The sequence below is a fragment of the Amborella trichopoda genome, chromosome 1 (assembly GCF_054954075.1).
Source record: "Amborella trichopoda isolate Santa Cruz 75 chromosome 1, AtrichopodaSantaCruz75HAP2 v2.0, whole genome shotgun sequence".
NCBI lineage: Eukaryota > Viridiplantae > Streptophyta > Magnoliopsida > Amborellales > Amborellaceae > Amborella > Amborella trichopoda.
This window is the reverse complement of record NC_142336.1, coordinates 782,880-807,057: the sequence shown is the minus strand read 5'-3', so window position 1 is coordinate 807,057 and position 24,178 is coordinate 782,880. Positions and strand designations below refer to the sequence as shown.

At 39.9% G+C, this 24,178-nt stretch overlaps 2 protein-coding genes across 10 annotated transcripts; both read left to right on the top strand.

Annotated features, from left to right (window-relative positions):
- Positions 1 to 600: 600 nt before the first annotated feature.
- CBR (NADH:cytochrome B5 reductase 1) lies at positions 601 to 8,559 on the top strand. 2 transcript variants are annotated; one of them, XM_006829747.4, is made up of 9 exons: positions 601 to 776; positions 3,419 to 3,560; positions 3,670 to 3,760; positions 4,308 to 4,385; positions 5,990 to 6,070; positions 6,186 to 6,275; positions 6,792 to 6,857; positions 7,046 to 7,132; positions 8,074 to 8,559. In XM_006829747.4, exons 1-9 carry the CDS (start codon positions 671 to 673, stop codon positions 8,164 to 8,166), a joined length of 834 nt encoding a protein of 277 aa, XP_006829810.1. In that variant the 5' UTR covers positions 601 to 670; the 3' UTR covers positions 8,167 to 8,559. The 2 variants fall into 2 exon arrangements, with proteins under 2 accessions (XP_006829810.1, XP_088721158.1); XM_088865032.1 differs by having other exon boundaries at positions 3,972 to 4,385.
- Positions 8,560 to 10,688: 2,129 nt separating this feature from the next.
- Positions 10,689 to 23,156, top strand: LOC18425178 (S-sulfo-L-cysteine synthase (O-acetyl-L-serine-dependent), chloroplastic). 8 transcript variants are annotated; one of them, XR_016054040.1, is made up of 10 exons: positions 10,689 to 11,043; positions 12,705 to 12,814; positions 12,973 to 13,030; positions 13,365 to 13,628; positions 13,762 to 13,899; positions 14,078 to 14,125; positions 14,256 to 14,305; positions 22,213 to 22,272; positions 22,443 to 22,523; positions 22,648 to 23,156. XR_016054040.1 is itself a non-coding variant. In XM_088864683.1 (10 exons), the coding sequence occupies exons 1-10, from the start codon at positions 10,726 to 10,728 to the stop codon at positions 22,741 to 22,743; spliced, it is 1,227 nt and encodes a 408-aa protein (XP_088720809.1). In that variant the 5' UTR covers positions 10,689 to 10,725; the 3' UTR covers positions 22,744 to 23,156. The 8 variants fall into 8 exon arrangements, 4 of the variants coding, with proteins under 4 accessions (XP_088720809.1, XP_088720986.1, XP_088720936.1 ...); XR_016054043.1 differs by having other exon boundaries at positions 14,078 to 14,148; XR_016054035.1 differs by having other exon boundaries at positions 14,074 to 14,148.
- The last annotated feature ends 1,022 nt before the right edge of the window (positions 23,157 to 24,178 follow it).

Genomic DNA, 24,178 nt, shown 5'->3' with positions numbered 1-24,178 from the left:
ATATAACTAAAAAAAATGTACGTCTTCCCATTGGTTATAAAGGGATGGCCACCATATAAAAAGAAAAATGAATATAGCCAACTCAATTTTACTTATCTCACATTGCCCTTTTCATATATGTGATGTTTGTTAAAGCATTTAATGATAAAATTATGTGGTATATTTATCATCAACTTATTATTTTATTTTTTAATTTAATTTAATTTTAATTTTTACTTAATTTTATTTTAAACATATCCACTCCGATTTTTAGCCTAGTCCGATATATTTTTATATAAAATATTTTTGTCGATCCGTATTTTTGACCTGATTTTTTCATCAAACTTTTTAAAATAAAAACGATTTATTTCCGATTCTATAGCTAGCCGATGTACTGATCATCCTCGACAACACATATTTCTAATTCTGAAATGAAGGTAAATTAGAGTTGGATCAGAAATTTCAAAGCAAACTAAGGGCATATTACAAGAGCTCTTCCCGCTATTGACTAACAGAGGAATCTATATGTCCCCAAAATTAGTGGGTAGGTGCAGCAGTGTTCTTACAATTGAAAATGCCCCTCAAATGACTGGAAATTTCTCACGTGATCTTCCATTGTCCAGATAAAGTTTGAAGCTTTTATAGGGATCACATCGATTCTATCGGGGAACTAAAGCTTTTATGAGGAATCATGGAGCTTATGCAGACACCCCACATCGAGATTTTGGGAATTGCAGTCGCTGTTCTCGCCATTGGAGCTGGTGCTGCTTATCTCTACCTTAGCAAAAAACCCAAAGGTACTTTTTTTTTTCTTTTAAATTCTTTATCTTCAATATAAGATTTCTTCTGAATAGTTTGCTTCATGTGTTCTTGTTGATCCCATTTTATGATTGTTGCATGGAAATCTCTTTGATTCAGATTTGTATTTTATTATTATTATTAATATTATTACCACTCTGTGTAATAGTTGATATGGGGTTTACTGTTTTAATTTGTTGATCATTCTGTTTGATATTTGCAACATTATCTGACCTTTTCCTGGTGGGTTATTGTAAAGACTCCGGAGATTGGGTTTAATTTATTTTTTTATCTGTCCAATAAATATGGAGAAAAGTTTTGATTTGTTATAGTTTTCTTGGATCCATTTTGATTTTCGTGGGTCTTTTTTTTTTTTTTTTTTTCTGAATCCTGTGAGCAATAGTTGGAATAATTCACACTTTTTTATTCGGGCGAGGGTCTTTTATTGATTCCTCGAAATGATAGTTGCTACAGTTGACATTGATTTTCCTTTAGATTGATTCATGTGAATAATAATTGCAAAAGCTGATAAAAGGCCTCCAACCTTTTTGGATTAAGAGCTTCTTCCACTGATTCTTCTAAAAGTTGCAGTAGTTGATACTGTTCAGGTCTAATCATTTTAAGTTACTGAGTGTAAATCTTCTTAATTCTCATAATAATAGTTGCAATATTTGATACTTGTTTTGGGTTTTGATCTTTGGGGTTATTTGGTGGTTGTTGCATGATTGATACCATCCATGGCCTAATTTTAGTATTGTGTCTTTCTCTTTAAATAATGGATTCACATTATAAGTATTGGTTTGCATATAAATTGGGGTGCCCAACGGCGGTTCTTTGGTTCCCATATCAACCATGTCAATCTTATTTACTATTTCAAAGCTTTTGGGGTAATCATGTAATCACAAATAAGTGCCTGTAGCATGCTACATTGGTTATCCAATCATTAATCGACAGTTTCTTCTCAGATCTTTAGAACTTGAGTCCTGTACTCCAGTTGTAATGGAATTTACAGTTTTGAACGATCAGATTCGTAATTTCATTATTTGGGACTAAAATGTTGTCCTCCCCAGCCAAATTGATATTAAAGATTTCAACTCCTTGTCCCCGCCTTCCCTTTCTAAATCATCTTCTGAGCTGAAAAAACTAATAAGAACTTTGATTTCTTTCTTACCTCAGTGACTTAAGGGTGTTAAACTCCAAAGATCTAGCCTAAGGGAGCCACTACTTATGACAATATTGGCATTCTCATGGGAATTCTTATCGAAGATGTTTCCCTTCAAATGTTTGGCCAAATTGCCACTCTGAAGGAGCCAGATTATATGACACCACTCTTCTTCCACTGCTACTGGTTACCTTGAATGAGAGGGGCTGATCACTGAGGTCTAAACACATCGCCAACCCTGGACCGAGTTCCTTACACAACCACCCAATCTTGGAACGCTTTATCATCACTACAACTGCTTCTCCACAGAAGCCACATTTGTTATAAGAACTTGATGGACACATGCATTAACACCTATTGTGAACTGTAGGCCTCCATTTCTAGCATAATTAATCCTCCTATCTTGGACTGGCACCATGTCATCCCGTCTCTCTTTAGTTTCATAGAAACCCAAAGTCGACATCTCAAAATGCTTTCTAGGCTTGTTACACCAGCCACCGTAATCACTAGTAAGGCCACAGTTTGGAGGGAAAAAGTCAGTTGCAGTGACTGTAACAGAGAGGCTTCACTGTAAACATGACTCGAGAAATCTTACTCCGAAGCAACCACCACATGTACTCATAGTTCACTGCTTGACCCAGTTATATGTCTAACCTCTCTTGTTCAGGTCACCATAGCCGTGAGCACCTCCACCAGTATTGAACCATAAGGATCTTTAGAGTATGTAACAATAGCTGACTTCCACTCTTCAATGATACCCTTTGTTATCTTGCTGAAGCTGGGAATCACCATAAAACAGAGGAGGAATGCATCATGTAAAACACCCATGTGGTTGAGGGAGGTACCACGTTGTCGATTTTGTATTTCTTTTGATTGATTCTTCTGAATCATTGTCACATTGCTAGACAACTTGTTAAATTTATTATTAGTATTATTATTATTATTTTTATGTTTATTCTTTGGAATCACCACTGCAATGTATGATACTGTTCTGTAGTTTCTAATTGTAATTGGTTATTCTTTCAGATAACTGTTGTCCTAGTGACCAGTAAGTTGGTTCAGGTCTTTTTGATTAATAGGGACCATACTTGGTTATTTTGAGCTTCCATGGTATTCACATGTTTTTAATTGTTTTATATTCTTGGTTATTTGCAATATTTTCTTGCTCACCTTTGCTGAATTGTTACAAATTCCTCTTGTTGTCTTTTACTAGTTTGTCATAGAAGTGAGAAAATTACTTATGCTGTGTCTTGGTTTTGTGACTCATTATAAATCTTGGGATTTACTGGTATCTTTTTTCTTTTTTAATTGATTGATAATTTACTGGTATTATTCTTTAGATTATAACTCTGAGTGGTTTACTTAAAGGTGGATCGAATCATTAGTTCATTAGACGCTGGACATTGGTGAGAATTTTTTATGTTTGCTTGTAGAAGTGGTAGTGATGATTATAAACAATTATCAACTATAATACTCCAGGTTGCTTGGATCCTGAGAACTTTAGGGATTTCAAATTGGTGAAAAAGACACAGTTGAGCCATAACGTGGCCAAGTTCCGGTTTGATCTTCCTACTCCTACATCTGTATTGGGTCTCCCAATTGGGCAACATATAAGTTGCAGGTCAGAAACAGAGTTTTTTCATTCCATGAATGACTATTATTTTGTGGGTCGGGTTTCTATTTCTTTTGAATGCATTGTAATCAATGGTTACTTCGATGGTTTTGAGCAGGGGCAACGATAGTGTTGGAGAAGAAGTCATCAAGCCTTATACCCCAACTACATTGGATTCTGATGTTGGATATTTTGAATTGGTTATTAAGGTCTCTTATGTTTGTTTTTGCTTTTTCATTGCGTTTTTCACTATTTGGTATAATACACTGTAGACTTCTTGTTTTCTTTGATTTGGTTTTCTTTGAGTAATCTTGACAGGGTCTCTATCCTTTTTTTCATTTTTCCTTTCTCTCTAGCATTCTCTTTTCATTGAGGATGATCTAAATGGCGTTTGACTCTATCTTTCTTCTTGATTGATAGATTCTGCTGCTTGGGTTGATTTTGGAAGCATCCACTAGCTTGAATGGGATTCCTATCCTTTTTCGTTTTTTATTCCTTTTCCACTTGGGTTAATTATAGGATGCTGATTGTTATTCTCATTTCTAGTCCTTTTTCTCTTTTTTGCGTTCTTTTCATTGGAAAGTCTTTCAAATGTAGGGTGGGTCTTTCTTGTTTGATAGATGATATTTTGGTTTATTTTTGAAGTTACCGAGTTGATTAAACAGGATTGCTATTCCATATATTCTTTTTTATTTCATTCAGGGTAATCAATCCGGTTTCAAAGTTCTTTGTGCTTATGTTTCTGGTGACCTGCAGATGTATCCTCAGGGAAGAATGTCTCATCATTTCCGGGAGATGCGTGTTGGTGATTATATGTCTGTAAAAGGTCCTAAGGTAAAATATCCTGATCTTAGAGAAACTTCCTCCACATGTGAACTTCATATTTTGCATGTCACTCGCTGCGCATTGGTGGCATTGCTATTGGTTCTTCAATGTATGGATAAGTTCAGTCAGGTCTTCATGTTGAATATGGAGAAAAATACTTGCATTATGGAATACTGCAATAAAAGATAAAAGGAGATAGATCTGCATTACTTAAGACACATTTTTTTTGGAAGCTGTCATGAGCAACCATCCTATCTGCTGCCTGATTCCTTTTTAGCTCTTTCACATTCAATACAAGTTAACCTTTTCCCCAGAAAAAAGGATAAAAGGATTAAAGACATAGATGCCTATGGTATAGCATGACATGAGAGAAAAGGATAAAAGGACATAGTTTATATGAACACAGAGGAGGATGCAACTCATTTTCCCTCAGATTTAGTGAACCCTTTTTTACTTTTCGCTTTATATAGAAACCTTTTAATTGCTCAAACTTATTGAGGTATACTCCCTATAGCCGTTTCCAAGGGTCAAGGCATGCGGACTAGCAACTTGATGGTGCAATTTTAAGTGAAGCCACGAGCTTATTAATGTTATGAAGAAGGCTGAAAATGAAAGGTGAATTTCTCTGATCATTTACCAATGTGATGTGCCCAATAGATGGATGTGACTTTCTTTATGAAGCTGCTTTATGGATTTGTTTTTGGGCATTTGTAGTGGCTTCTTATGGTGAACTGTATTTGTACTCCTCAGAGATGGTCCATGAGAATTTAAGGAGATTCTCTCGAAAGCTGTAGAGGCTTGAGGAAGTGCTATCTCCCAATATATTTATTATAGGGTTGGAGAGGGATATGTTTGGAGAAGATTTATTAGAAGCATAAAGGAATTCTTTCACGCATTGAATACAGGCTTCATATACATCTCTGATTTGTAAATGCCACAATGCAATGTGGGTTATTCTATACGATCTAGATAGAATCTCAAATCTGTGGATATAATTGGATCAGACAAAAAGTTTCTTCATTAATTGTTCCAATAAGAGAATGCATAGTTGCAGTATCCTTGGTTGTTATGAAGAACTGTGGCCTTCCAAGATTCGATCGATCTAGGAATGCTATTTTTACAGGGAGATACTAGAGTAATTTGTGTATGCATTTGTGGAAATGTTTTCTTCAGTCTAGCCATGTCTTTTAGAGACAGCTTATTAATATTTCCTATTGGAGTAGTACCAATTTTATGAAATGATAAGAACTTGGGATATACTTGGTAGCCTGCATAATGATCCCATTTATGAGCAAATTGTGACATCACAAAAGTTCTCTTACATCTTTTTCCAACTTAAGTCCTTTTCTCACTACTTAATGCATTAAACTTTGTTACTATTGAATGAAATAAAATATTATCTACATCCTTTAAGGAATTGGCCAAACATTCCCCGTACTTAACCAAAATGAAAACAAAAATACGAATCCACCTACTCTTAGGTTTTCACAAGCATGTGTGTGTGCTTCTACATAGTTCACATGTTAGCCTTTTGGTCCTTGCAGGGGTATTCACGTGTGTGTGTGTGTGTGTGGTTGTATGTAGTTCACATGTTAGTCTTTTGGTCCTTGCAGGGCCGTTTTAAATATCAACCTGGTCAAGTTAGGGCATTCGGAATGCTAGCTGGAGGATCAGGCATCACGCCAATGTTTCAGGTAAAACTTTTTTCGATTACACTATTCATTGCTTCATGTCACCGTCTCTGTATCTAATATCTACCTATTATACATGCCCTTAAACTTGGTCCTTTTGTTTGTGGCTGCACCTTAGGTGGCTAGAGCTATATTGGAGAACCCCAAGGACAGTACCAAAATACATCTCATTTATGCAAATGTGACTGTAGATGACATTCTCTTGAAGGTAACTTTTCTCTGTCATCTTTGAAAGGATGGGTTGTTTAACTCTCTCCAGTATATATATTGCATAGGGGTGGGAAATGGGTCGGGTTGACCTGTGGACCCGGCAGGTCGACCTGTTCTGGTCTAGGTCTGGAACTAGAGAATGGACATGATGGATCAGGTTTGGGTCCAGTTGACCTTGACCCAACCTGGCTTGGGTCTGGGTCGTATCTTGTCGGATCGGGTGGGGGTCAACCCGACCCAGCTGATGTATATTAATATAGAATACATATAAATAATAGTAACTGTAGATTATAAAATTATTTTTTATAGATTTTTTATTTATGACCCGGACTGGGGCAGATCTAGGTCCAATTGACTTGGCCCCGACCGTGGTCGGGGGGTCAGGTCCGGGTGTAACTTAGACCTAGTAAGTTTGACCTGGACCTGACCTGACCCGACCCATTTTCGCCCCTAATATTGCGTGATGTAACAATAAACCTTATTAGATTGAATGTTTTCGGTATAATTGCTGCAGGAAGAGCTTGATAGCATGGCAACTAACTACCCCAGCCGCTTCAAAGTGTACTATGTTCTGAATCAGGTAGCCCCTTTACTCTTCTTGATTTAGGTAACTGTGCCCTTGAGCGTGACATCTCATTCTATACAGTAATATTACCACTGTTGTAGTACATTTCTTCTGATTAGTTTCTACTATTGCTGTTATTATTTGTATTCTTGTTATTTCTGCTTTTAGCTGTTGATGACTGTATCTCTTCGATTCTTTTTTAGCCTCCCGAGGTATGGAATGGTGGTGTAGGTTTCGTTTCGAAGGAAATGATTCAAGCCCATTGCCCTGCACCTGCTTCTGACATCCAGGTATCCTTTACAAACCTCTGATGTCTTCAGTTTATTACTGCCCTTTTTTGTTTCTTTTTTTCTTTGTATTCAATGTCACAACTTGATCCTCATTTTCCTTCTTATACTTTATTTTGTGAGAGCAACCTGGGAACTTGGACTAGGAGCGTTAAGATTGTGGCAGAGATCTTTGTTACTCTAGTCTATGGCCCCTTGTTAAACACCCAAATGCTCTAGTCTAAATCTCAAGTTTTTGTACGGAACTCTTACTATGCTTCTCTTATTTGTTTCTTTCACTTGGTGGATGCGGTTAAGCTTTCACATTATTGATGTAACTGTAACAATGATAGCGAAGGTACCTTCTTCAAGTCTTTGGGTGTTTTGTTTTACAAATGGGATTCAAACTCAAGATTTTTGGACCCCAAGTTTCTGTTTTTTGGTCCCTCTGCAAAAGTTCCTTTTGCAATTGTTTTGGAATCACATAGATACCACCTCCAAGCTTATAAAAGGAATGGGATTTTGATCACAATATTTCCCAAACTAAATTATTTTTTGGGTCCTTGTTGCTCGTATTCAAAATTTGAAATTTCTCGAGAGCTATGGTGATGCTGTACATTTTTGGTTCGTCAGTCACCTATTGAAAACTGAGGGACAGTAGACTATGATCTATATTACCATATAAGTGTATTGTCGTTAGTGTCATCGCTATCTAATTAATAAATGGAATCAGGGAGAGGTAGCGGGATACATTGGAGCATAAGTGGTAGACCCCACTGTCTCTCCGACATCATCCATGCATTAGAGACAAACTTGTGACCATGGAATATTCCATTGTCATGAAGATTGTAGTATGCTTCCCCGAAATATAGTTAAATAAAATTACTAGTAAATTTTTTTTTTAAAAGAAAATAATCTGAAATCATGTGAGATGGATGGTGGAGTTGAAACCGTTTGCATGGCAGATCTTGAGATGTGGCCCACCACCAATGAATAAGGCCATGGCAGCTCACCTCGACGAGCTCGGCTACATGAAAGAGATGCAGTTCCAATTCTGAGGCTTCCCAGTTTTCTTCCGTTTTTATCTGTTCCCTTTTTCAATCTTTAACACAATGATACAGTTTCAAATGTGGTTCCTTTGCTGAGCCATGTATTGATTTGGTATTGGTGCTATAGAGAAGTCTTTCATATTTACTCTGCTCATATGCTCTCCTTTGCGCTCAAGGGGCTCCTGCTCTGGACCATATGTCTCTTATTTCCTTCCTTTCTTCCATGACGATGTGTTCGACTCTTGCAATATTTGCAGCAAAAACATTGTACGTGTGCCTGTGTTTCAGATCAATATTATAATAGACTCCGCTGAGGCAACTCGGCCTCGTCTGAGTTTTGGCCGAGTAGGTTGCACATGTTTTTAAACATTAAATATATTACTACCTCAATTTTATGTTAAATATGCTTGAATGGTTTATTGTTATTTATAGACATCATTGTTAGAGTTCCAAAAAAAAAGTTACCCAGCGAGGATGAAACTCAAGACCTCTCATGTCAGATATGCTTGAACAGCTTACTGGTTATTTATAGACATCATTTTTAGAGTTCCAAAAAAAAAGTTGCCCCAACGAGAATGAAATTCATAACCTCTTGTAAAGATGTCCATTTATATAAAGGGACTAAAAAGTGCACCAATCTACAACTTTGTTGATAAAAGTGGTGCTTATATTATATAGGGTACGATTTGTATGAAGTCGAGGCTCTAAACAATCAAAGTAAAACACACCTTCAAATAATATCAACAAATGTGGTTTCAATACTGGAAATATTTGTGATAGCTTTAAAAATTATTTTCATATCTAATTATAAAATTTAAAGCTTAAAAAATAGTGTAGATTGAGCAGATCCATAAAATCTTGAAAATCTTGAAAATTGACGGTCCAATAATGCCTTATAAGATGCACTATTTATTTTTTTCTCATGTCCATGCATTTGAAAGTTGAGATGATCAATTTAAGGATATTTGGGTGTTAAAACAATATCTTCTAGTGAAATTTTTGAGATACGTTCTAATTGATTGTTTAGAGCTTCACACTTAATATAATTTTTTTTTTATTATATGTAACATTTTTTTAAATTAAAAAAAAAAAAAAAAGAGTTGGACTTGGGCGAAGTACTCGGACTCGTCTGAGTAACTCTCTTCGGCCAGGTCTCGAGTACCTTGGTCGAGTCGATTTTTGGAATACTGGTTATAAGAATTGATTTAGCCCTTGGACGGATTAAATGTGTTTGTTCCAATTAAAATTGTTCAACTACTAGTTGAATGGTTGACTTAAATTTTAAAAATTAAAAAAAGGAAAATAGCTTATGAATTAAAATATATTAAAAAACATGTTGCTTAACCTTCTTTAAGCTAGTTTAATTAATCGAAATTAATTAATTTAAACAATAAAAAATTAATCAAACATTAATTTTGATCGATTTTAAATTTAAACTAAACTAGTAAGGTAGCTGTCGATTGCATGATTGTCCTGGCTAATAAATGACAAATTTGTTAGTCCACACTTATTTATGACTTCATAAGTTTTTCGAGGCGATTGTTTTTACATCTATTTTTCTAGTGTCTTTCTCTTTTTCCTTCTTTGGCAATTCTTTTGAAAGTCCAAAAAATCTCAGCTAAAATTCAGACCAAGGTCTAGAGACTGTTTTTGGAACAACCCAATGGTGCACTTCAAGTAAAGGGTTAACTTTCGACCTTGAACAAAGTGTTAACTAGGGGCAATTTGGTCTAAAATAAAATTTGAAAAAAATGGGTTTGAATGTAAGAATCGGAAATATGAGAGTGAGTGTTTTAAACAACTAGGATATGTGAATAAATTTTTTTATTTAATATAACCAAAGCATTTTTTACTCCCGTGGGAGTGGGAGTGTATTATCCGTCAACTCCCTTGGGTTAAAATACAAGGGTAGCAAGTGGCATGGCAGGCCTAGCCTTGGCCCTAGCCCAACCTTTAACCTATTGGTGCCAGTCCAGGATGGGCCGAACCAGTCCAGGATGGGCCGAAAATAAATAAATAAAAAATAGAAGAAAATAGATTTAGCTAGGCCCTTTAGCCCAAAATTTGGTTTTTAGGGCCGGGTTGACTGGGCCGAGCTAGCCCACTTGGCCCTTGTTAGCTTATTAGAAGTTGAGATCGTCTATAAAAAAAAAAAACCATTTACAACTGTTTCTACTCAATGATACTCTCACGGTCGCTCATTTGAAAATTTAAAGGACAAATTATGTCTATTCAATGACACTCTCATAGTGGCTCATTTGAAAATTTAAGGGATAAGAATGATGGTAATCTCTTGTATAAAAGATAAATAAATGACAATCCAATAAAATAAAATAAAATAAAATGTTCTCGACAAAAAAAAAAATAAAAATAAAATCTTCGGATGGGTAAGGGAGTAAATGCAGAGCACATTACGCGAGCATACAATTTCGGACATTTTTCAAGTACTATTTTACCCCTATCACAAGTTCCAGTTTTCCGATAAAAAAACGCAATCTCACTCTTAAACTGAAACACTCTCTCTCTCTTTCACCGACCCTGCGGAGGAACTTAGAGAGAAAGCAGGCCATGACTGGAGCACCCGTGAAAGCTCCTGCATCTCTCTCTCATCTCCTCCTTTGTTCTAATCCTAATCCTCATTCCTTCCGTTCTTTTAGGTTTTCCACCCATTTCCATGACCTCACCACTTCACCCAGCAGAAGAAGACATATTTCACTCAAAGCATTCTCCCTGCAAAATTGTCGCCAAAAACTTCTTAACCCTAACCCTAATTTTCAGAGCTGTGGTTCTTCTTCGACGCGGATGAGCCCTGTTTTAGTAGAAGCTATTTCTTTGCAATGTCGAGATGATGTTGAAGCTGTTAATATTGCTGATGACGTTACTCAGGTACAACGATTCTCTACTCTTTTTTTTTTGAGAATTTTTTTATGACTGTTATAGAATAGTGAAAATATTTTTCATGAAGTTCTCTTATCGAAAATATAGAAGATCAGAAACTTTTCATTTTAACAAATTTCAACTTTATAATTCCTTATATTTTCAAGGTTTTAGATTCAGATTTATATGCGAACAAGTTGTTAATTTATTACAATCTTTTGGGAAGAGCTTAGAACGATTTTTAATGGACTATATTTCTCCAAAAAAACAAGAGTGAACTTCTCATAATCAAACGAAGAAAACAGAGAAAAGAAAAAGAATGAATGCCATGATAAAAGATTGAGGGAACCCAACTAACCACGCAGTAGAAGTTTACTTAAAGAACTGAATAAATTGGTAATATCCAGTATGATGTTTATTTATTTAATTCTTCATAAAAGAAAATTGAGCCATTACCTGGTCAAATGTATATGCAGGCTGGCATTGGGTGAGGTGGCCCGGCCATGCCCGGCCCCGAAAAACTAGGGGCCAGGCCCAGGCCTGGGCCACGAGAGTGTTGGCCAGCCCATCCCTTCTTTTGTTTTTTCATTTGTTCTTTTTAATTTTTCTCTATTTTCTATTAGGCTAGACCACAACGGGCTAGGGCCCTCATCCAGGGCCCCTTCAGCCCTGTTCGGGCATGGCCGGGCTAGGGCTGGCCTCGTAGGACCTGGGCCTGGCCTCAGCCTGGTCCGGACTGGCACAGGTCCAGTCGGTCCGTTGCAATGCCCATGTATATGAGGTATAGATTTTTTTAATTTTTTATTTTGTTTATTTATTGGTATTTTCTTTGTATTCGATCTATGAAATGATGGCCTTCACTATTCTCATTGGGAAATTGGTGAAGTTTGGACCTTTCTTTATCCTTTATTATGACTCTTCCCCATTTTATGGTTTTCAATTTTTCGAATTTGTGAATGCAGCTGCAAACATTTTTTTTCGTTTTCTGGCTAATCAATGTATGTCTTTGTAGATTACTAATCAGAAGAAATATTTCTTTGTAATTGGTGTACATGGGCATTTTCTCCCAAACATTACTTTCTTGTTGTTTAGTATAATCAACCAAGATATTGATTTCTATGGGTCACCATACCCATGTAATTTATATGTATCTAGAGATTGAGAGCCTTAGTAGTAAGCTTGTGGTCTAACAAGAACAATGCACTAGTCTGTGATGTTGTTGTCTTCTCATTGACAATTGTCTAATCAAAATTGGTGATCAGATCGGATGGATGTCGGTCCCCAGACATGATAAATTATATATATACGAGACTCATGGAAAGGTTCCCCTATACGTAATTTATTGGACATTAGTAATATTTGGTTTTATCATTGCTTATGTCCCCAAATTCTGTCTTCATTGAAAAAAGGACAGCATAAATGTCATTAATGTGAACTCTTTTCTTTGTGCAAATTTCTTCTTTGCTCGGGCTCCATGGACTTTGATTTTTCAACCACCTCTGTGTGATTTAATTGTCTGCTTTTAATCTGAGTATTAATTACCCTTTGTACCTCTTCAGTTCCTTAATCATAAGCCGGAGTTTTCTTTAAATTTTTATTGGGCATTTGGGATTAACCAATGGTCCTATTGGACAACTTATTTGTAGTGATTGTTCCATCATTTGAATCAGGTTATTGGCAAGACACCGATGATATATCTCAATAGAGTTGTGGAAGGTTGTTTTGCTAACATAGCTGCGAAACTTGAATCCATGGAGCCTAGTAGAAGTGTCAAGGACAGGTGGGAATCTATCATCCATATAACCTAGTCATGGGATTTTAAAGTTTCTCCTTTGTTCTTGGTAATTTGGGTTTAGAAGGTTTATGGAGATATTCTCTCTCAGAAAATGTTTGCATCGATGACATTGATAAAAGCAGTAATGCTTTTTTGTGTAACAGAATTGCCTATAGTATGATATCTGATGCTGAAGCAAGTGGGGCAATTTCTCCTGGAAAGGTTAGCTTTTCTACTCATATGGAGCTCCTTTGTCCTCTTTTTTTGGGTCAAGTGCTCCCTTTTGTCCTCTCTCCTTTAGATATCTATTCTTTGAGCTTAAGCATAAAAAATAAGATATTTAGTTTTTGCGGTTTTCTATTTCTCATATTTGAGGTTAACCATAGACAGAGGAAAATCTGTTCTTTGTTTGAGGTTTTTTTCTACTATTGATCTTGCTTTTTGTGTGGATTACTATTTTGAGCTTGTCTTTTCACTGTTTGATGTTGGATGAAGAGCCAAAAAAGATCCCTACGTAAGAGCATGAATCATCATGTGCAGATTTGGTTTCATGCAGAGCATATTGGTAGAAGCAACAAGTGGAAATACAGGAGTTGGTATTGCTTTTATTGCGGCAGCTAGGGGATACAAGCTCATATTAACGTTACCTGCGTCTATAAGTGTTGAAAGGCGAGTTCTTCTTCGTGCTTTTGGAGCGGAGCTTGTTTTGACAGATCCAATGAAGGGATTGAAAGGAGCAGTTGATAAAGCTGCAGAAATTGTTCGGAAAACACCAAATGCATTTATGCTTCAACAGTTTGAGAATCCAGCAAATGTCAAGGTGGAGTGTTCAAAAGGGCTTCTTATATCTCATTTCTTTTTGCCTTTTGCCCTTCCCATATCAAAACGACTCTAAATAATTTGCAAATAGATCTAGAAATGCCATTTTTCTTATGCATTTTGTTGGATTACAGATCCATTTTGAGACAACAGGACCAGAAATATGGGAGGATACCATGGGCAGCATTGATATATTTGTGGCAGGAATTGGAACGGGTGGTACCATCACAGGAGTTGGGCAGTATTTGAAAATGATGAATGACAAAATCAAGGTTTGAGCTTCAATATTTTGATTGATATGAACGAAATATCAAATTTTACCATTCAAAGCATAAAAAGTTTGAAGTTTCGTCTCATTTGCAGTATATTATTTCACTCCTTTATGATAATTGGGACAATCATGTTTTAGTCGTCTTAAATTTGCAAAATTTTCTTTTCTTGCCTAGGTAGTTGGGGTAGAACCAGCTGAAAGCAGCATTATTTCTGGTGAAAACCCAGGTGAAGAAAATTTACTCATTCTAGTAAGAATTTTTTCTGGGCATTTGATTTTAATGGATACGTTTACCTGCACAATTTCTTTCCTTACTTGAATGTCTTTTAATAAGTGGCATCCATGTCACTGTTACAGGATATATTCCAAGCATATTGGATGTTAAAGTTCTCGATGAAGTTATAAAGGTCAGGAGATCTTTCTTCATCTGACTTCTACTTATTGGATTACATTACTTTGGATGGATGTATAGTGGCATTGTCTCTTAAATTGTTTATAGACCACAAAAAATAACCGATTAGAAGATCCCCCAAGCCTCTGGGGAATTTATTAATGAACATTGTATTGAAATAAATTTTTTTATATAGAATTGGATGATTTTGATTGCTGGTATGTTGGATAACATAAAGATTTGCAGGCATCTGAAAGTAGGTGCCATCATAGCTGAAAGGAGACAGGGTATATTGTGGTTGCCTTGTCTCAGGGGGACCACGAGGGCACCACTAGTGACCTTAGGAACATTTTTTTTTTTTTTTTTTTTCAGGTGCGTGACTTAATGTCAGTTGTCTTGATTGCACATAAATATCCAACTTCAATGAGGTGATTGATTCGATGTTATTTCTATCCCAAAAAAGAACCTCTAGACCAGGGATTTTAGAAGAGGATTATAATAGAGAGGAGTGGCTTGTGGCTTCTTTGATGCCCGAGCAAATGATGAAGGGCTCTTGCTCTAATACCGTGTCTGAAAGAACTGAAAGAAGAGGATGAAATGTGATTTGTTCTCTTCTCTTGATAAAGGACTGGGTAATATGTCAAGTGTCCTATAACATTATGGACTTCGAAAAAACCATGTTATTTGTTCTCTTCTCATGATATAGGACTGGGTAATACATCAAGTGTCCTATCACATTACGGACTTTGAAAAAACCATATTTCCTTGTTTCATTCTCATCATTGCCCATTGAAATATTCCTTTTAATCCTTCTAATCATTGTCGATTGTAATTATGGAGGGTGATGACCCAGTGGACTATGGGTTTACCGTTGTTCATTGCATGATAGTTTACTTCCCGTGCCTGTGGCACTAAGGCTCATCTAATCCTTACACACTATTTCAAGAAAGCTACTTATCTTGTTGTTGGATGCTAGGTCATGTTTAATATGTCTGACATTCATGAGAAATAACCCAGAATCCTATTAACTAGAATGTTTTAAGAACCATGACCCTCCGCTCCTCTTCCTTGCCTCGTTCCTCCTCTCCTTCCCCCTCCTCTCTCCTTGCTTCTAGCCACCCCCCCTCCTCACTCTTCGGTTCACTCTCTTTCCTTGTATCGTAACTACGTGAATCTCATCAAATCTTGGTCGTTTAAACCTCCTTCCTTACCCTCTACTCCTGTTCCTCCTCCCTTCCCCCCCCCCTTCTCTACCGCCCTTCGGCATCCATCCTTCTTGCTTTCTCCCTCTTCGTCCCATCCCCTGGGCTGCATCACCCCTTCGCCTGCAAGCGGCCTTGATCGGAAAGTTCTCTTCCCGATGAGATGATCTTCGCGGAATCGAGCTGTGGGCCCGTTCATGCTGGAAAGAAGATGATGTCTCCAGTAGACACTTATTGGAAGGGAGCTATCTCTTCATTTTCTCCTCCCAGGCCGCGTCAACCAACACTCTAAAGGGTCCTCTTCCCCCCTTCAAGGGTGTTAAGATCACCCTGCCTGCTTGGTCCTCAACTGCTACTGCTGCCTGCCCTCACAAAGTGTGGTTTTGTGCTGACGACATCCCCCTCCATGCTTGGCACCCCCTCCATTCTTCCGACCTTCCTCGCCCTCTGTACCTCGCCGCCTCATCTTCCCCATCTTCCCGTTCTTTTCCCTCCACCTGTGCTCCATCTCGCGCCACCAATTTCCGTTCCCTCCTCCCTCTTGGACATGTGTCCCGCACTCGAAGGCGGCTTGTCACCTCGTCCTCTGATACCCTGACTCCTTTGTCCTCTCCACTTGTCTTTTCATCCGGGGGGCCTTGCTCTCCCCCTCCCCTAATTTGTTTCTCCCCCGTCCTTCATCCCTCTCCTCATCCTACCCCCATCGTGCCCCTGGCCTCTCCCACCTGTTCCTCGAGCCGCCTGCCTTCTCCCTCCCTGCCACTTGGCCATCCTCCTTCCCCCCCTCTTGACTCCTCCCTGCCTTGTTCCTCGCCTTCCCACCGTCCCATCTTCTTTCTCTCCCTTGATTCCCCCACTAACCCTCATTTCTCGCCACCCTTCCCACCGCCGGTGTCCTTCAAGTCCCCCACCTTAATCATGTCAAGGTGCGCCTTGCCCTTGCTTACCCTTGCGACCCCCTCCCAGCCTTCTATGCCTCCTTTTTCCCTTTTGGTCTCTTACCTTTCTCCCGCAGACTCTCATACCGAGCCCTCATCCTCTTCACCTGTCTCTCCTTCCATGGCCCGTCGTCACCGTGGCAAGTGGCCCTCTCGGCGGGAGCATTCTCCATCCTCCTTCTTCCTGTCTCCATCCCCCCCTCGGTCTGTCATCCCAGATCAATCTCAACATGAAACTCCTCTGTGGTCCTCTCTCCCGCAAACCCTTTTGGTTGGGTGGTCGGTCTCCTTTGGGTACAACCAATCCTTTTCTCTCTTCCATCCCTACCCCTTTCCAATGGCCCTGCCCTCTCTCCATGGGTGGCCCGCTTCCCCCTTTGATCAGGCTGTTACCATGGCTTAGTTGTCTCCGACTCCTCACCCTTCTTTCTTCTCACCCCCTCCTCTCGCTTCTCTTCCTCGACGTCTAGCTGCCCTCCCGCCTCTGAACCCTATCTTGGCTTCTCTCCTTGACCCGGCGCCCCCCCCTCCTCCCTTTCTGAGGAGCCTCATCCACTTTCTCCCTCACTTGCTGCTACCCCCCCCTCCTCTTCTATTCCCACTACCTCCGGGTGAAGTCAATATCTGGACTCCTCTTACCTCTAAAGCCTCAAGCAGTCTTGGCTCTTCCTCCTCAGTCCCCCTCTCCGTGGGGTCCAACTTCTGCTCAAGAATGGACCAGGCTCAGGGAAGTATCGATAAAGTCATGGGCGTCATTGGATTCAAATTCGGTGGCTCCCCAGAGGACGTTGCGACCTTCTTCAAGTCCAATCCAGAAGCAAGATTCAAAGTAAGTTCCTCAGTTTCCAAGGAAATTTCCAAACTCGCATGTGGAATTAACTATGATGCTCATCGTCCCCACCTCAATGGCGTCCCTTCCTCTTCGGAAGTCCCCCTCGTCTAGGCGACTGTCTAGACATTCTCTATAACTTTTGGGATTATGAAGTTCCTAGTGTGGAATATCAGGGGGCTTCGATCTAACCGAAAGGACCTAGCAGTCCATTCTTTCTGTCTCAAACACTTCCCCCTGATCTTGGCTCTAATTGAAACAAAACTTCCCTCTCCGACTCTCTCTCAGGTTCGGCAGGTCTGGGGTTGCTGCCCTTGTTATTAGGTGGCCCTCGAAGCCCAAGGGTCTTCTGGTGGCATATGGCTTATTTGGGGCTCCTTGGCCTTCTCTCTCGTTGACTCTTGGAGCGCTTCTCGCTCCATCACAGTGTCTCTCCAGCTTAACTTTGATAGCCTGGATTCCAAATTTACTGCAGTTTATGGCCCCAATTCCAATCAGGCGGTCCTGTAGCAGGAACTAGACGCGGTCGCCTTGCATCCACCATCCCGTGGCGCATCGGAGGTGACTTCAATGTCACAAGGTGGTCTCACAAGTGGTCCTCCTCCACTACTATCACTCTGGCTATGCTACAGTTTGCGAATTTCATCGCTCGTCACGGGCTAATCGACATTCCCCTCCTCGGGACCCAATTCACGTGGTCCAACTCTTCGTCGCACTCCAAATTGGACCGCTTCCTCTGCTCGCAGGAATGAGACAATTCATTCCCCGGTACAGTCTCCTCGGCTCTACCCCGGACTATGTCCGATCACAAGCCCATCCTACTCGACATTGTCCCCATCCCCAGGGGCCCCAAACCCTTCCACTTCGAACTCTGGTGGACGGAAGAGGACAATTTCGATGCAAAACTGAAGGAGTGGTGGTTGTTCTTCTCCCATCTAGCATTAGGATGGGCAGGCTTCAGGCTTCAAAAAAAACATTCTTTTGAAATCCGCGCTCGAAGCCTGGAGTTACCAGTTGCTTGGCAATTTCCACTCTTCCCAAGAAGAGATTCTCTAGTCTATTCTCTCACTCGACAATCTTGATGAATCACGCCCCCTCACGGCTGCGGAATCCCTCTCTCGCCTCAATCTTAAGGCTGACCTGTTGGCTATCCTCAAAAAGGAAGAAATCTTTTGGGCCCAACGCTCTCGCGTCAAATGGCTCAAGTGCGGGGACCTTAACACCACATACTTTCATAAGATTGCCAACTATAGGTGAAGGGATAACTCCATAGTACTGATCGTTCACAACGAGCAACCGATTGACGACCCCCCTACCATCAATGCTACCATAATAGACTATTTTTCCCAATTGTGCTCTGAGTCAACCTGGGTCGTCAAACCACCTATGATAGACCTCTCGTATGGCTTGAAAGACCCTTCTTTGAATTCGAAATCCTCCGAGCTATCAAAGATTTGGGCCAAGACAGGGCTCCAGGCCTTGATGGATTCCCGGTGGCTATCTTCCATTGGCACTAGGACATACTAAGATTGGACACCCTGGCCTTCTTCATCGAATTCCACCAGCACGGAATCATTCACAAGGGAATGAACGCTACGCTCATTGCCCTTATTCCAAAGCTTGAAGGTGTGGTCATCCTACAAGATCTTGGCCAAGGTGCTGGCCACTAGACTCAAAGCGGTGCTTAACTCCTTAATCTCTCACAATCAAAGTGCCGTTGTTCAAGATCGTTAGATCCTTGACGGTGCCTTAATCACACATGAATGAATTCACTCCAGGATGATCGCTAAAGCTCCTGGTCTGATAATCAAATTAGATTGGGAAAAAGCCTATGACCATGTCGACTGGGCAATTGTAGAAAAAACCAAAAGAAGAATGGGATTCGGTGGGAGATGGCGCAAGTGGATTAGGGGTTGCATTCGCAGCCCCTACTTTTCCATTATCATTAATGGACCCCCCCAGGGGTTCTTCAAATCACACAGAGGACTCAAACAAGGAGACCCCTTGTCTCCCTTCCTCTATCAGGCTGGTCTGGCAAAGGGATTTCCCATTTCCCCTCAGAGTCCACCCATCACTCATCTCCAATATGCTGACGGTACCCTCCTTTTTTTTTAGGCCTGCCCTGATCAAGTCAGCATGCTGTTTCTATTCCTCCAATGTTTCCACTACGCCACCAGGGTTCAAGGTCAACCTTCATAAATCCAAAATGATAGGCATCTTGGTAGATCCACCAGTTTTGCAAGCCTTTGCGGATTCTTGGGGTTGCGGCATCAATTCTCTACCCACAACTACCTCGGCCTACCCCTGTGCCATGGAAAACCAAGAAAGCCCAGTGGAGCCATGTGGTGGACAAGGCCGAAAAGAAGTTAGCAGGATGGAAAGGCAGATTCTTATCTCATGCAGGCAGATTGACCCTGATAAAATCTGTCCTTGCAGGGATGCCCACTTTCCAGATGTCCCTCTTCCATTTACCTGCCTCAGTGCGCTCTCACCTGGAGCAGCTCGTGCGAAACTTTCTTTGGTCGGGAGACAGTCCCTCCAAAAAGTTTCATCTTCTATCCTGGAATACCATCTTAAATCGGTAGGAGGATTGGGGATCCGTAGCCTCAAACGCGAAAACCTCGCCCTCCTATGCAAGTGGTGGTGGAGGCTTGCGACTCAACCAGGTGGACTATGGCACCAAATTCTTTGCTCCACATATCACCTCTCTTCCTCACCTTGGTGCATCCCGGCTAGGATTCCTCTGGCTGCCTCTGGTTTCATGCGCTCCATCTTACACTCTCTTCCCTCCTCCAAGTCCCTCATCAGATTCTATCCAAGAAATGGAACAAGTGTGCTATTCTGGTTTAGACTTTGGGGTGGGCGACTCCCCTCTAGCATCACACTTTCCTTCCCTCTATCGCCTAGCCTGGAACCCTCTGGCCTCGGTCGAGGAACTCTTTCCACTTTCAGGCTCTTGGAACCTGGACTTCCGTTGTCCACTGCGAGAAGAGGAATTGGAGTGCTTTCTTTCCATCTCTTCCTTGCTTTCGACCTTTCCTTCCTCGTCCCGTGGGCCAGACTGCATCATTTGGACCCCCAACTATTCGGGGGTCTTTTCAGTTTCCTCTCTTCCCGCACCCCTCTTCTGTCTGTTCCGCCCCATCCCTCTTGGTCCTCAGCTTGAAATTCCCCCGTTCCCCCTCGGGTCCAATTCTTTGCTTGGCTGGTGTTGTGGGGAAGAATCCTCACAGTAGACCAACTTAAGAGACGCAGCTTTCAGCTCCCAAATAGATGCGCCATGTGCCTAGAAGAGGAAGAATCTGTCGATGATCTCTTATTACACTGCCTGGTGGCTCTACACCTTTGGGGGGAGATCCTTGCTCTCTTTCAGTGGGTATGGGTTACACCTTATTCTATTCTTGACTTATTCAACCTTTCAGCCTTCTTACCTTGGCCAAAAGCAGGGCGCCTATTGTGAAATATCACAGTTGCGGCCACCATATGGTCAATTTGGAAGGAACACAATAATAGAATATTCCAAGAGAGATATGCGCCGGCCCATAAGATTTTGGATACAATTAAGGTCCTTGTAGCCGTTTGGGCCTCCAAAATCCAATTCTTCAAGGGACTGGTGGGTCATGACTTCTGTCTCAATTGGGCCTCCATTCTGTCCCTAAGAAGTCGGAGAATCCCTCGATCGTCTCTCTGGCAACCACCGGAGAGGGGGTTCATCAAATTCAACTTCGATGGTTCCTCTTTGGGCAACCCGGGCCCGGTCGGAATAGGGGGCATATACCGCTACCTCACGGGTATCACCCTTTCCTTCTCATCCTCTATCGGGGTCTGAAACTCCACAGAGGCAGAGGTGCGTGCTCTACTTGAAGGCTTAAGACGCTTCGACCCTGCCTGGGGTCCTTCCCTCATAATAGAAGGGGGCTGCAAGAATGTTATTCATTGGGCTTCCCAGTTAGCTAGCCCTCCTTGGAGATTATGGCACATCTTTGACCGGATTTATACTTTATGCAGGTGTACACAGGTCTCTTGGAAACATATCTGGAGGGAGGCGGCTTTCCAGTTAGCTAGCCCTCCTTGGAGATTATGGCACATCTTTGACCAGATTTATACTTTATGCAGGCGTACATTGGTCTTTTGGAAACATATCTGGAGGGAGGCAAACCTAACAGCGGATGAACTAGCAAAACTTGGAGCATCGAGGGAGTGACGGTGTCTACCTTAGGGGAGTGTGTTAACAGCTATTAGGGTCTTCCGATTGTCCCTTGGGTGTTCTTGGGTCCCTTTTTGGGTTTCTTTTTTGGTTATACCATCTTTTTTTTCTTTCGGTTTTTTGTTTTTTTTAGTTGTCACCTGCCTCGGTGACTTTTGTTACCCGTTTGGGGTTTTTGTATCTATGTACTTCTTTTACCCTCAATACAATGTCGACTTTTATCAAAAAAAAAAGACAAAAAAAGAAGAAGAAATCTGCTGCCTTTCTTGTTTTAACTAAAATCTTCCTTGTAATTTGTTTGGTTTCCAATCCCTGTTATTTCATAGTATCTGCCTTCAGTTTGTCAGAGATAGGATTTCAAGCATTTTAGTCCCTGCCCATGAACAACTAACTAGCAACGTTGAGTCCCAATAAATGTAATGTTTGTTGAACTTTGTAATGAATTATATGATAATATATTAACCTATCTGCTTTGGCTAATCAATATAGGCATCTCTATCTTTGTGTGAGCTTTTATATCTAGAACCTGTTCATCAAAGAAGAAAATTTTCATTTCTAAGGAAGTGCAAATCGAAAAGAAAAATAAATAAATCCAAGCGATGAATCCAAGTGAATTTTGTCAACTTTCATCCCCCCCACCCAACCCAAACAAAGAAAAAAGAAAAGAAAAAGAAAGGGAAAATATAAAAAGAACTTCTAGATCAGATATCTAACATTGGGATAAATCTGGTTCTCTTGAACTTGCAGATTACCAATGAAGAAGCAGTTGAGATGGCAAGATCACTGGCACTGAAAGAAGGTTTACTGGTAAGCATTTGTTGATTTCATGAAACAGCTATTGAAAGGAAGCATCTCTTACTGTTGACTTGAGCATGTTTTAAAGTGAAGCATTTTTCCATCCAAACTCAGCATCAGAACCGCAAAGCCTTATATGTGTGTAGGTATTCATGAGTGCATATATATGTTTCTCTTTCTAGGTAGGTATATCTTCAGGAGCTGCTGCTGCTGCTGCCATCAATGTAGCGAGGAGACCTGAAAATGCAGGAAAGTTAATCACGGTGGGAATCTCAAGTTCTACTACCTTCTAAAACTTGTTTTAGATCTAAAAACCAATTATAAGAATTTATGTTATCGTGTTAATTAGTTTATGTTTGGTCTCTCTCTCTCTCTCTCTCTCTCCAGGTTGTATTTCCCAGTTTTGGAGAGAGATACATACCTACAACTCTTTTCAAGTCAATCAAGGAAGAGGTTGAGAAAATGAACAGAAATCATGATTAATTCCTCTTGCTCACGCTCTAAAAAGATAGTTCCTTGGGGAAACCCATGACATTTTGTAGCAGATGGAAGAAGCATGCTTCTATTGCTGGAATTCGACTTTGCGCCCTGCATCCTAAGATGGGTTTTCATGAAAATATTTGCAGGTAAAAATTAGCAGGTGATGGAGGCCATTGAAATTTTATTAAAAATATGGCTGAAGCCAATATTGGTAAATTGAAGTGGAAGAAGAAGAGGTTCACTCAAAGGTCGAATTGTGACCTTAGAAATTTAAAGTTCGCTTCCACATGTTGTGAAGTGTTAATGGGTAAATCAATTCATTTTCACAATCTTTGTAGAAGCTCGCCCAAGTGGTTTCTGCTTATAGCCATACTATCTTTTACTGTGGCAAATCAATCCTCAAGATTTTTGCACAATATAGACAAGTCTTATAAAGTTCTATTAAGTACTAGAGTTGCAAGAATTTAGAGAGAGAAAATAGGTGTGGTTTTGATTGTAGAGAGAGATTGACATGTTTCACACAAGTTTCCACACTCTCATTTGTTCTATACATATAAGGTATGAGAGTATTTCTATATTAACACCACTCTTCAATTTGGGATTAAAATCTATTATACTATCTCTATTAACTTAAAAAACAACACAAGTAGGTATATTATTTTAAAGCATACTATAGTAAAAACAACACAAATGGGTATGTTATTTTAAAATATACTAATAGTATTTTAGTACACCTAAATACTAGCACTTGTATGGCTGTATGAGAGAGAGAGAGAGAGATTGTACGTGTGAAGAGTTTCAGACAGTATGCTAGCACCTCTCTCAACCCCACATGTTTAAAACCCTAGCATGGTACTAACTACTAAACATTAGGTCTGTGGCCTTACAAGAAAATAATGGCCGTTATCAAGGTAAAACCCCAGTCCGTTATATGATTCGATAGAAATGGGGTGGAATATAACGGCCATTGCTTGGGAACCAGTAAATACGCGACTTTTAAATCCATCATGCTTCTATCCTCTCACCATTTTTTTTTTAAATGGGTGCGGTTTGTATATAGCTGAGGCTCTAAACAATCAAAGTAAAGCCTACCTTCAGATTAGTATCGAGAAATGTGGTTTCTAATACTGAAAATCTTTATGATACCTTTAATATATATTTTCATCATTAATTATAAAATTTAAAGCTTTAAAAATAATGTAGATCTATAAAAACTTGATAATCTAAAAATTGACTGTTTAAAATATGTGTTATAAGATGCATTATTTTTAAAACTTGAAATCCATTCTTTCTCATGTTCATGCATCTTTATAAATGATCAATTTGAAGAAATTTGAGTATCAAAACAACCTCTAGTGAAATTTTTGAGGTGGGCTCTAATTCATTGTTTAGAGCCTTGGCTTTATATAAATTTTTCCCATTTAAAAAGGGAAATTGA